The 12,778-nt window shown below is 45.4% G+C and overlaps 1 protein-coding gene across 4 annotated transcripts in view; it reads left to right on the forward strand.

Moving 5' to 3' along the window:
* The window catches only part of LOC138960405 (protein bicaudal C homolog 1-like), an 84,772-nt gene that overhangs the window by 36,593 nt on the left and 35,401 nt on the right, over nt 1-12,778 (forward strand). For all 4 annotated transcript variants that reach the window (XR_011453965.1, XM_070332310.1, XM_070332313.1 and 1 more), the window contains 4 exons: nt 3,575-3,736; nt 4,695-4,748; nt 9,676-9,909; nt 11,937-12,149. Coding sequence is in view for 3 of the 4 variants with exons in the window: in XM_070332310.1 (XP_070188411.1) it covers nt 3,575-3,736; nt 4,695-4,748; nt 9,676-9,909; nt 11,937-12,149 (663 nt within the window). In the remaining variant the exon portion in view is untranslated. The remainder of the gene's footprint in view (nt 1-3,574; nt 3,737-4,694; nt 4,749-9,675; nt 9,910-11,936; nt 12,150-12,778) is intronic.

Here is a 12,778-nt window from a genome sequence, read left to right on the forward strand (position 1 = left end):
TAGTACTAGCCCCAAGACAAGGCGCTGCTTTGCCAGCCACTGTAGTACTAGCCCCAAGACAAGGCGCTGCTTTGCCAGCCACTGTAGTACTAGCCCCAAGACAAGGCGCTGCTTTGCCAGCCACTGTAGTACTAGCCCCAAGACAAGGCGCTGCTTTGCCAGCCACTGTAGTACTAGCCCCAAGACAAGGCGCTGCTTTGCCAGCCACTGTAGTACTAGCCCCAAGACAAGGCGCTGCTTTGCCAGCCACTGTAGTACTAGCCCCAAGACAAGGCGCTGCTTTGCCAGCCACTGTAGTACTAGCCCCAAGACAAGGCGCTGCTTTGCCAGCCACTGTAGTACTAGCCCCAAGACAAGGCGCTGCTTTGCCAGCCACTGTAGTACTAGCCCCAAGACAAGGCGCTGCTTTGCCAGCCACTGTAGTACTAGCCCCAAGACAAGGCGCTGCTTTGCCAGCCACTGTAGTACTAGCCCCAAGACAAGGCGCTGCTTTGCCAGCCACTGTAGTACTAGCCCCAAGACAAGGCGCTGCTTTGCCAGCCACTGTAGTACTAGCCCCAAGACAAGGCGCTGCTTTGCCAGCCACTGTAGTACTAGCCCCAAGACAAGGCGCTGCTTTGCCAGCCACTGTAGTACTAGCCCCAAGACAAGGCGCTGCTTTGCCAGCCACTGTAGTACTAGCCCCAAGACAAGGCGCTGCTTTGCCAGCCACTGTAGTACTAGCCCCAAGACAAGGCGCTGCTTTGCCAGCCACTGTAGTACTAGCCCCAAGACAAGGCGCTGCTTTGCCAGCCACTGTAGTACTAGCCCCAAGACAAGGCGCTGCTTTGCCAGCCACTGTAGTACTAGCCCCAAGACAAGGCGCTGCTTTGCCAGCCACTGTAGTACTAGCCCCAAGACAAGGCGCTGCTTTGCCAGCCACTGTAGTACTAGCCCCAAGACAAGGCGCTGCTTTGCCAGCCACTGTAGTACTAGCCCCAAGACAAGGCGCTGCTTTGCCAGCCACTGTAGTACTAGCCCCAAGACAAGGCGCTGCTTTGCCAGCCACTGTAGTACTAGCCCCAAGACAAGGCGCTGCTTTGCCAGCCACTGTAGTACTAGCCCCAAGACAAGGCGCTGCTTTGCCAGCCACTGTAGTACTAGCCCCAAGACAAGGCGCTGCTTTGCCAGCCACTGTAGTACTAGCCCCAAGACAAGGCGCTGCTTTGCCAGCCACTGTAGTACTAGCCCCAAGACAAGGCGCTGCTTTGCCAGCCACTGTAGTACTAGCCCCAAGACAAGGCGCTGCTTTGCCAGCCACTGTAGTACTAGCCCCAAGACAAGGCGCTGCTTTGCCAGCCACTGTAGTACTAGCCCCAAGACAAGGCGCTGCTTTGCCAGCCACTGTAGTACTAGCCCCAAGACAAGGCGCTGCTTTGCCAGCCACTGTAGTACTAGCCCCAAGACAAGGCGCTGCTTTGCCAGCCACTGTAGTACTAGCCCCAAGACAAGGCGCTGCTTTGCCAGCTGTGCTCCAGTAGCCTTCAGTGCCAGCGCAGGACTGAATAGCTTTAGGTGCAACAACACAGAACATTACAGAGAATATGCATACCTGTAGGGCCAGAGAGTGGACTGTCCTTACTCGGCCTGCAAGCGGCCACTTATCTGCCTTGGCAGAGGTTCAAAGCAAACACGGCCCGCACTAAAGGCTCTCATTTCCTTCTGCAGCACTGATTTGTTTCTCTTTCAAGAAAAGAATATCTGGACTTTGCACGGTCTTGGATTAATGTGATTTGATAAGCTTAGTTTAGCAGCAGTAGTAGCCCCCAGGGTGTTGGGCTGTGGCAAGTCAACTCAGTCGTGGGTGGGGGGGGAGGGGGGGGGGGCTGCTGCCAGATAATGACATCTTTGGTTTACAGTACACAGGATTTGTAATGCTAGATAGTGGCTCTTTTGGTCTGCCCTAGATTTATTATAGCCAGGTCCGTTTTAATTGCTCCTTTGTTAACCAGGGCTGTATGTGCCAGCTTGGTTCAGGTCTGCTGTCAAAGTCAGTAGGGGGGGGGGGGGGGGGGGTGGGGTGGAAGAGACAGATAAACCCATGGAATCTTATTTTTAGGAATTCAATTAGATTTGTGAAGACATGCGGCAGATTTTACATGCTGGGTTAATGAGATCAGCAGAAAAAAGCGGCATTGATTTAGTAATGGGGAGTGACAGAGCTGCTAGCAATAAAAACAGGTCTCTTATCTTTGTAAAGTTCTATGAAAATGCCTTGCACTTATGTGCGAACTGTAAAATTACACAGACCTAAATGGGATTTAGCTGACTGGGGTGATGAAAGTGTCAGAAAATCAATCAGTGATTGACACGTTCCCCTAAAGGTGGTAGGAACCTGAAAGGACCACTTCATTCATGGGCTCACCTGATTTTGAAAATAGCAGATCCCTCCAAACGAAATAAGAAAGCTCATTTACTGTTAGGCTGAGCAGGAATTTAGGACTGCTGCCAAACATAGCATCAGGCCTCAGGGAATCAAGGGAATTAATTTGTTGTGATAGTTAATTTAAATGTGAGAGTGAAAGGGGGGGGGGGGGGGAGTTTTTTTTCTGTGAGTGTGTGTTAATTTAAGTGTTAGGGTAAAACGGCAGCTAGCAATGAAGGGAGGAGCGAAGGAGAAGAGATAGGTTTGTGTGTGTCTGTGTGTGTGTCTGTGTGTCTGTGTGTCTGTCTGTGTGTGTGTGTACACCACTGTCTTATCCTTCTCTGAAATTTGCTTTGATTTTAAGCCAGTACCTCATACCTGCAGACAAATAGTAAACTGATAAGGCTTATGCAACATGCCCACACACACACACATACACACACCCACACATACACACACCCACACAGTTGCATGACTCCCTCCTGTGTGTTCCTCTTTAGCTGTCAAATTGTTCATTATCAGAGGGGAAGGTTTCTCTTTAGCAAGGGGACCAAGAGTCGGGACAGCACAACAAGGCAAGAACTAAAAATCCTGGTTCAAGTAAAACTGAAAAACAACCTCGAATCGTTCCACCCATAGCCCAAAACCACCTTTTTGTGGAAAGAGACTCCATACAAACACAACCCGCAATATGGAATCCACACAGAAAAAAGGAAGGAGTCTTAAAATGGGGGTAAATTTACCGAGGTTATGAAAAGAAAATGTTAGAAAACAGGATGTCAAAATGGAGGGGGTCTTAAATTGGGGGATGTTGAAAGGGGTGGTCCACTATGTCTGTAATCACACGCCTCAATCATTGGGGGATGTTGAAAGGGGCGGTCCAGTGTGTCTGTAATCACACGCCTCAATCATTGGGGGATGTTGAAAGGGGTGGTCCACTGTGTCTGTAATCACACGCCTCAATCATTGGGGGATGTTGAAAGGGGTGGTCCACTATGTCTGTAATCACACGCCTCAATCATTGGGGGATGTTGAAAGGGGTGGATGTTGAAAGGGGTGGTCCACTGTGTCTGTAATCACACGCCTCAATCATTGGGGGATGTTGAAAGGGGTGGATGTTGAAAGGGGTGGCCCACTGTGTCTGTAATCACACGCCTCAATCATTTTCAGAGCAACCGGGTGACCCTGAAGATGGACGTGTCACACACAGAACACTCCCACGTGATAGGTAAGGGTGGCAACAACATCAAGCGGGTGATGATGGAGACGGGCTGCCACATCCACTTCCCAGACTCCAACAGAGGCAGCAACGTGCAGGAAAAGAGCAACCAGGTTTGTGCTTTGGTCAGTCCACTTTAGTTCTCAGTTGAAGACGTCAGGGGGCGCTGTTGGAGCACTGGACTTGTGATCCTAAGGTCACGGGTTCGAATCCAGGTCGGGGCACAAATGGGTCAACTTCATGTGCAGACTCAGAGACGGTATTCATGTCCCACCCCCGTGTCACCACAGTGGCACGAAAAATACCTAGGTCATTCTAAGTGCAGTTGGCTGATTACACCTAAACACGCAGACACCTGGGTAGCGCGACGCTTGTTGCTGCTAGCTTTCCACTGGGAGGAAGCGACCCCAATTTTCCCAGCATTGGGATAATAGAGTCAATGAAATAAAAAAGTTACCAGACCTGGGAACCCAGACCATTTCGTCGTATTTTGTACGCATGATTGTTTAGAATACAAACAGTACGCTCAATGGAAATAAAATACGATGAGAAACATTCCTAGACTAATTTTCTTCACAAGCGCATCTGATCCAGTATTTTGACACATGATTACAGTTTTTGTCAGTAAACATTGAAAGAAGCATTACAAATGAGAACGAGCCAAGATGACTTATGCATGATGATGAAGCATTAAACATGAGAACGAGCCAAGATGACTTATGCATGATGATGAAGCATTAAACATGAGAACGAGCCAAGATGACTTATGCATGATGATGAAGCATTAAACATGAGAACGAGCCAAGATGACTTATGCATGATGATGAAGCATTAAACATGAGAACGAGCCAAGATGACTTATGCATGATGATGAAGCATTAAACATGTGTGACACGCATTTCTCAAGTTATTTGTTAACTTGCTCACTTTACCAACTTGTATTTCTGTGGATATAAAGAAGAAAAAACAGATTAGTGAGCGCACGTTAGACTGCTATTGTGTTCACCCTGACTGTTGAGCTTTTGGGGCTGTTTTAAGAGCTTTTTCTGACTATGAAGTTTTATTCCACAGGTGTCTATAGCCGGACAACCAGCTGGAGTGGAGAATGCCCGAGCTCAGATAAGGGTCAGATGGTTCACCTATCTTTTGTCTTCTTTCAAGTTTCATGTTTTTCTTCTGCCATCCCCATGCACAGTCCATTCTCCCATTCGTCTTTTGCTTTTGCGGTTGCTGTTGTTGTTGAGTGTTTTAAGTAAGCTTGTGCTAATTCCTATAGTTGTGAGTCAGTACACTTTTCATCTTCTCATGCTAATTCCTATAGTTGTGAGTCAGTACACTTTTCATCTTCTCATGCTAATTCCTATAGTTGTGAGTCAGTACACTTTTCATCTTCTCATGCTAATTCCTATAGTTGTGAGTCGGTACACTTTTCATTTTCTCATGCTAATTCCTATAGTTGTGAGTCAGTACACTTTTCATCTTCTCATGCTAATTCCTATAGTTGTGAGTCAGTACACTTTTCATCTTCTCATGCTAATTCCTATAGTTGTGAGTCAGTACACTTTTCATCTTCTCATGCTAATTCCTATAGTTGTGAGTCAGTAGACTTTTCAGCTTCTCATGCTAATTCCTATAGTTGTGAGTCAGTACACTTTTCATCCTCTCATGCTAATTCCTATAGTTGTGTCAGTACACTTTTCATCTTCTCATGCTAATTCCTATAGTTGTGAGTCAGTACACTTTTCATCTTCTCATGCTAATTCCTATAGTTCTGAGTCAGTACACTTTTCATCTTCTCATGCTAATTCCTATAGTTGTGAGTCAGTACACTTTTCATCTTCTCATGCTAATTCCTATAGTTGTGAGTCAGTACACTTTTCATCTTCTCATGCTAATTCCTATAGTTGTGAGTCAGTACACTTTTCAGCTTCTCATGCAAATTCCTATAGTTGTGAGTCAGTACACTTTTCAGCTTCTCATGCTAATTCCTATAGTTGTGTGAGTCAGTACACTTTTCATCTTCTCGTGCTAATTCCTATAGTTGTGAGTCAGTACACTTTTCATCTTCTCGTGCTAATTCCTATAGTTGTGAGTCAGTACACTTTTCAGCTTCTCGTGCTAATTCCTATAGTTGTGAGTCAGTACACTTTTCATCTCCTCATGCTAATTCCTATAGTTGTGAGTCAGTACACTTTTCAGCTTCTCATGCTAATTCCTATAGTTGTGAGTCAGTACATTTTTCAGCTTCTCATGCTAATTCCTATAGTTGTGAGTCAGTACACTTTTCATCTTCTCATGCTAATTCCTATAGTTGTGAGTCAGTACACTTTTCAGCTTCTCATGCTAATTCCTATAGTTGTGAGTCAGTACATTTTTCAGCTTCTCATGCTAATTCCTATAGTTGTGAGTCAGTACACTTTTCATCTTCTCATGCTAATTCCTATAGTTGTGAGTCAGTACATTTTTCAGCTTCTCATGCTAATTCCTATAGTTGTGAGTCAGTACACTTTTCATCTTCTCATGCTAATTCCTATAGTTGTGAGTCAGTACATTTTTCAGCTTCTCATGCTAATTCCTATAGTTGTGAGTCAGTACACTTTTCATCTTCTCATGCTAATTCCTATAGTTGTGAGTCAGTACATTTTTCAGCTTCTCATGCTAATTCCTATAGTTGTGAGTCAGTACACTTTTCAGCTTCTCATGCTAATTCCTATAGTTGTGAGTCAGTACACTTTTCAGCTTCTCATGCTAATTCCTATAGTTGTGAGTCAGTACACTTTTCATCTTCTCATGCTAATTCCTATAGTTGTGAGTCAGTACACTTTTCATCTTCTCGTGCTAATTCCTATAGTTGTGAGTCAGTACACTTTTCATCTTCTCATGCTAATTCCTATAGTTGTGAGTCAGTACACTTTTCAGCTTCTAATGCTAATTCCTATAGTTGTGAGTCAGTACACTTTTCATCTTCTCATGCTAATTCCTATAGTTGTGAGTCAGTACACTTTTCAGCTTCTCATTCCACTCCCTCTTTTTACATTTAGTCAAGTTTTGACCAAATGTTTTAACATAGAGGGGGAATCGAGACGAGGGTCGTGGTGTGTGTGTGTGTGTCTGTCTGTGCGTGTGTGTGTGTGTAGAGCGATTCAGAGTAAACTACTGGACCGATCTTTATGAAATTTTACCTGAGAGTTCCTGGGTATGATATCCCCAGACGTTTTTTTCTTTTTTTCGATAAATGTCTGATGACGTCATATCCGGCATTTTGTAAAAGTTGAGGCGGCACTGTCACACCTTCATTTTTCAATCAATCAATCAATCAATGAGGCTTATATCGCGCATATTCCGTGGGTACAGTTCTAGGCGCTCTGCAGTGATGCCGTGTGAGATGAAATTTTATACGGCCAGTAGATTGCAGCCATGTCGGCGCATATTTACTTTTCACGGCCTTATTCCAAGTCACACGGGTATGGTAGACTGAATACAAATTGATTGAAATTTTGGCCAAGCAATCGTCGACGAAGGCCGGACTTCGGTATTGCATTTCAGCATGCAGGCTTAAAAATTAATTGATGACTTTGATCATTAAAAATCTGAAAATTGTAATTAAAATTATTTTTTTATAAAACGATCCAAAATTACTCTTATTTTATTCTTTATCGTGTTCTGATTCCAAAAACATATAAATATGTTATATTCGGATTTAAAACAAGCTCTGAAAATCAAAAATATAAAAATTATGGTTAAAATTAAATTTCCGAAATCGTTTTAAAAACAATTTCATCTCATTCCTTGTCGGTTCCTGATTCCAAAAACATATAGATATATGTTTGGATTAAAAACACACTCAGAAAGTTGAAACGAAGAAAGGTACTGTAAAGCGTGCCATGCAGCGCAGCGCAACCGCTACCGCATTAAACAGGCTCGTCACTTTCACTGCCTTTTGCGCTAGCGGCGGACTACGGTCATTGTGAAAAAATGCAGTGCGTTCACTTTCATTCTGTGAGTTCCACAGCTTGACTAAATGTAGTAATTTCGCCTTACGCGACTTTTTTTGTTTTGTTTTGTTGTATTTGCCAAGCACATCATATATGAAGTCTTATATCGCGCGCGTATCTCCAGATTCGGACTCAAGGCGCAGGGATCTATTTATGCCGTGTGAGATGGAATTTTTTACACAATACATCACGCATTCACATCGACCAGCAGATCGCAGCCATTTCGGCGCATATCCTACTTTTCACGGCCTATTATTCCAAGTCACACGGGTATTTTGGTGGACATTTTTTATCTATGCCTATACAATTTTGCCAGAAAAGACCCTTTTGTCAATCGTGGGATCTTGAACGTGCACACCCCAATGTAGTGTACACGAAGGGACCTCGGTTTTTCGTCTCATCCGAAAGACTAGCACTTGAACCCACCACCTAGGTTAGGAAAGGGGGGAGAAAATTGCTAACGCCCTGACCCAGGGTCGAACTCGCAACCTCTCGCTTCCGAGCGCAAGTGCGTTACCACTCGGCCACCCAGTCCATTGTGGGACTTTTAATCAATAACATGCATCCGTCTACAATGTATCATCATTCATCCTTCAACATGTATTATAAATATGTAAATGGCAAGTATACAACACACATATATATACAACATTAGGACATAACCGACAGACGGACATAATATTTTTCTATTTACCACACAGAACTTTGATTTATGCCATGCAAATAAAGCACCGGCAAGTTGACAAAATGATGACAAACAGAATTAGAACACAGTGAGATGACGGCTCCACCTGTGTGGGCTGCCTGAAACTTCTCCATCACATCATCAAAAAGAGAAAAACAAAAACTTGCTGGTAGGGTTTGTTGTTGCAGTAGGCGACTGAGTCTGTTGGGTGAGCCCTGCAGTGCAGGTTGGTGTGAAGGGGAATGGTGCTGATAGCTTCTAACCTTGCCAGGTCTTTGGTTACAGCCTCTTCAGCTGTTATGCCTGCTGCTGTGTTTATTTGCAGATAAACACTAAGCTGCACACTTTTTATCGTTTTGTTTGTCTTTTTGTGTGTGTTTTTTCTTCTGGTTATATAACTGAGGACAAATTGTGCTTTGTTCCTTTTATTCCCTTCCTTGGGCCTGTGTGAGAGAGGGAGAGATTGTATTTCTGTGCGAATGTGTGAGAATGTGTGAGAGGGACCGTAGCGATATAACCTTCGTGGTTGAAAACGACGTTAAACACCAAATAAAGTAAAGAAAGTGTGAGAGGGAGAGAGAGACAGACAGAGAGAGAGACAGACAGACAGAGAGACAGACACAGAGAGTATTTCTGTGTGTGTGTGTGTGAAAGACACATGAAAAAGGATGCATGTTTATATACAAAATATGTTTATTTTGGGGTATGGTGTAGCAGATACAGAGATACGGTTCTGCTGTATTTGTTCAGCTCATGTTACAAGTAGGTCCCTTATAATTCAATTTGTTGAGCTATGAAGATACTTCCTGTTCGAGGGAAGGACAATATTTCTGCTAGCTTAACAAACTGACAACTCAATTTTAATTTCCTGATCATTTTGAACTTTCAATTGACCGTTCTCGTCAAGAATTTAAACAAAATTCACAGTTTGGATTCTTTTCTTAATACAAGAATGTAGGGGTAACAATTCTGCTTTTTTCTTTCAGAAGTCATAGACCGAGTGGATCTTAGTTTTGAAATGGCTTTTCTCCTAATGTTCTTGATGATGGTACAGTGGAACCCCCCTGTGAAAACCCCCTGTGAAAACCCCCTGTGAAAACCCCCTGTGAAAAACCCCCTGTGAAAACCCCCTGTGAAAACCCCCTAATTTAAAACTTCCTCCCTTTTAGGACCCTGTTTTCTCAGACTTTTGGTTCATAACCTCTGTAAAATGACCTCCATTTTCAGACTCCTCCCGTTTAAGACCCTGTTTTCTCAGACTTTTTGGAGGTCTTAAATGGGGGGTTCCACTGTATTAGCTTGCTGTGCTTTTTGAACACAAAACGCCAATCCATCCATCCAAGCCCTTATTCTGATGCTCATCTGATGACAGGAGTTGCTACCGCTGGTCTTCATGTTTGAGTTGCCGTCGACGGGGTTGCTACAGACGATGCCGGATTCATCATCGCCGGTGATCCAGCAGCTGCAGCAGGTGTACAACGTCACCATCACCTTCAAACAGCGGCCCAGGATGCCGTTCACCACAGTGGTCGTCAGGGGCTCCGTCATCAACGCCAAGTCGGTCAAAGAGGCCACGGGGAAGATGATGGAGGCTTTCACTGGAACGGTCAGTTTTGTGTACTCCGCGCTTTTTTTAAACATTGAGGGTGTGTTTTTTAAACATTGAGGGTGTGTCTCAGTGGGTGTGTCTCAGTGGGTGTGTCTCATAAGTTGATTATTTGTACCACAAGTGTCTGTCTGTCTGTACCACACGTGTCTGTCTGTCTGTACCACACGTGTCTGTCTGTCTGTACCACAAGTGTCTGTCTGTCTGTACCACAAGTGTCTGTCTGTCTGTACCACAAGTGTCTGTCTGTACCACAAGTGTTTGTCTGTCTGTACCACAAGTGTCTGTCTGTCTGTACCACAAGTGTCTGTCTGTCTGTACCACACGTGTCTGTCTGTACCACACGTGTCTGTCTGTCTGTACCACAAGTGTCTGTCTGTCTGTACCACAAGTGTCTGTCTGTCTGTACCACAAGTGTCTGTCTGTCTGTACCACACGTGTCTGTCTGTCTGTACCACAAGTGTCTGTCTGTCTGTACCACACGTGTCTGTCTGTCTGTACCACACGTGTCTGTCTGTCTGTACCACAAGTGTCTGTCTGTCTGTACCACAAGTGTCTGTCTGTACCACAAGTGTCTGTCTGCTTCAAAGACCAGTGGGTGACGTACTGTAATTGTAATTTTGTTTTGTCAATAATTAAATGTTCCAGTAACCTAAAATTCTTGTTTTTTGATTCTATGACAAGCTTGCACTGCATTCTTATCAATGATTGTAACACTTGAGAACTATTTATCTCCCTGCCTGGCAGGCCAGCCTGGGGGTCAGCATGCACTGCATTCCTATCAATGTTTGTAACACTTGAGAACTATTTATCTCCCTGCCTGGCAGGCCAGCCTGGGGGTCAGCATGCACTGCATTGTTATCAATGTTTGTAACACTTGAGAACTATTTATCTCCCTGCCTGGCAGGCCAGCCTGGGGGTCAGCATGCACTGCATTGTTATCAATGTTTGTAACACTTGAGAACTATTTATCTCCCTGCCTGGCAGGCCAGCCTGGGGGTCAGCATGCACTGCATTCTTATCAATGTTTGTAACACTTGAGAACTATTTATCTCCCTGCCTGGCAGGCCAGCCTGGGGGTCAGCATGCACTGCATTCTTATCAATGTTTGTAACACTTGAGAACTATTTATCTCCCTGCCTGGCAGGCCAGCCTGGGGGTCAGCATGCACTGCATTCTTATCAATGTTTGTAACACTTGAGAACTATTTATCTCCCTGCCTGGCAGGCCAGCCTGGGGGTCAGCATGCACTGCATTCTTATCAATGTTTGTAACACTTGAGAACTATTTATCTCCCTGCCTGGCAGGCCAGCCTGGGGGTCAGCATGCACTGCATTCTTATCAATGTTTGTAACACTTGAGAACTATTTATCTCCCTGCCTGGCAGGCCAGCCTGGGGGTCAGCATGCACTGCATTGTTATCAATGATTGTAACACTTGAGAACTATTTATCTCCCTGCCTGGCAGGCCAGCCTGGGGGTCAGCATGCACTGCATTCCTATCAATGTTTGTAACACTTGAGAACTATTTATCTCCCTGCCTGGCAGGCCAGCCTGGGGGTCAGCATGCACTGCATTCCTATCAATGTTTGTAACACTTGAGAACTAGTTATCTCCCTGCCTGGCAGGCCAGCCTGGGGGTCAGCATGCACTGCATTCTTATCAATGTTTGTAACACTTGAGAACTATTTATCTCCCTGCCTGGCAGGCCAGCCTGGGGGTCAGCATGCACTGCATTCTTATCAATGTTTGTAACACTTGAGAACTATTTATCTCCCTGCCTGGCAGGCCAGCCTGGGGGTCAGCATGCACTGCATTGTTATCAATGTTTGTAACACTTGAGAACTATTTATCTCCCTGCCTGGCAGGCCAGCCTGGGGGTCAGCATGCACTGCATTCCTATCAATGTTTGTAACACTTGAGAACTATTTATCTCCCTGCCTGGCAGGCCAGCCTGTTTGTCAGCATGCACTGCATTCCTATCAATGTTTGTAACACTTGAGAACTATTTATCTCCCTGCCTGGCAGGCCAGCCTGGGGGTCAGCATGCACCTGGAGATCGCGCCCCAGCACCACCTGTTCATCATCGGGCGACACTGCTCCAACGTCAAGAGCATCATGCAGAACACCAACTCCACCATCCTCTTCCCCGACCCCGCCACCTCCGGCCCCCAGCGCAAGGGCGACGTCGTCATCCGGGGCAGCATCGAGAGCGTCTTCTGCGCCAGACAACATCTCATTGTGAGTGGGGGAGAGGTGTGTGTGTGTGTGTGTGGGGGGGGGGGGGGGGTGTTGTGAGGGGAAGGGATTGGTAAAAGTGATGGCCGTGTTTTGTCAGTCGTAGATTTTGATACATGTTTGCGTGTGTTTGGATGTGTGTTTGTGTCTGTGTGTTAATGTCTGTATGTATTTGGGTGTGGGTACACGGTGGCCTAGTGGTAAGGCGTCCGCCCAGTGAGCGGGAGGTCGTGGGTTCGAACCCCGGCCGGGTCATACCTAAGACTTTAAAATTGGAAATCTAGTGGCTGCTCCGCCTGGCGTCTGGCATTATGGGGTTAGTGCTAGGACTGGTTGGTCCGGTGTCAGAATAATGTGACTGGGTGAGACATGAAGCCTGTGCTGCGACTTCTGTCTTGTGTGTGGCGCACGTTAAATGTCAAAGCAGCACCGCCCTGATATGGCCCTTCGTGGTCGGCTGGGCGTAAAGCAAACAAACAAACAAAAATTTGGGTGTGGGTGTGTTTTAGAGTGTTATGCGCTACTTTTTGTGTGAGTATATTTGATGTGTTTGTGAACATAACGTACAAGGGTTTTTGTCCAAAAAGCGCCTCTTGATTAAATGACACAACTTTCATGCTGTGGTCACAACT

The sequence above is a fragment of the Littorina saxatilis genome, linkage group LG2, assembly GCF_037325665.1.
Source record: "Littorina saxatilis isolate snail1 linkage group LG2, US_GU_Lsax_2.0, whole genome shotgun sequence".
NCBI classification, from domain to species: domain Eukaryota; kingdom Metazoa; phylum Mollusca; class Gastropoda; order Littorinimorpha; family Littorinidae; genus Littorina; species Littorina saxatilis.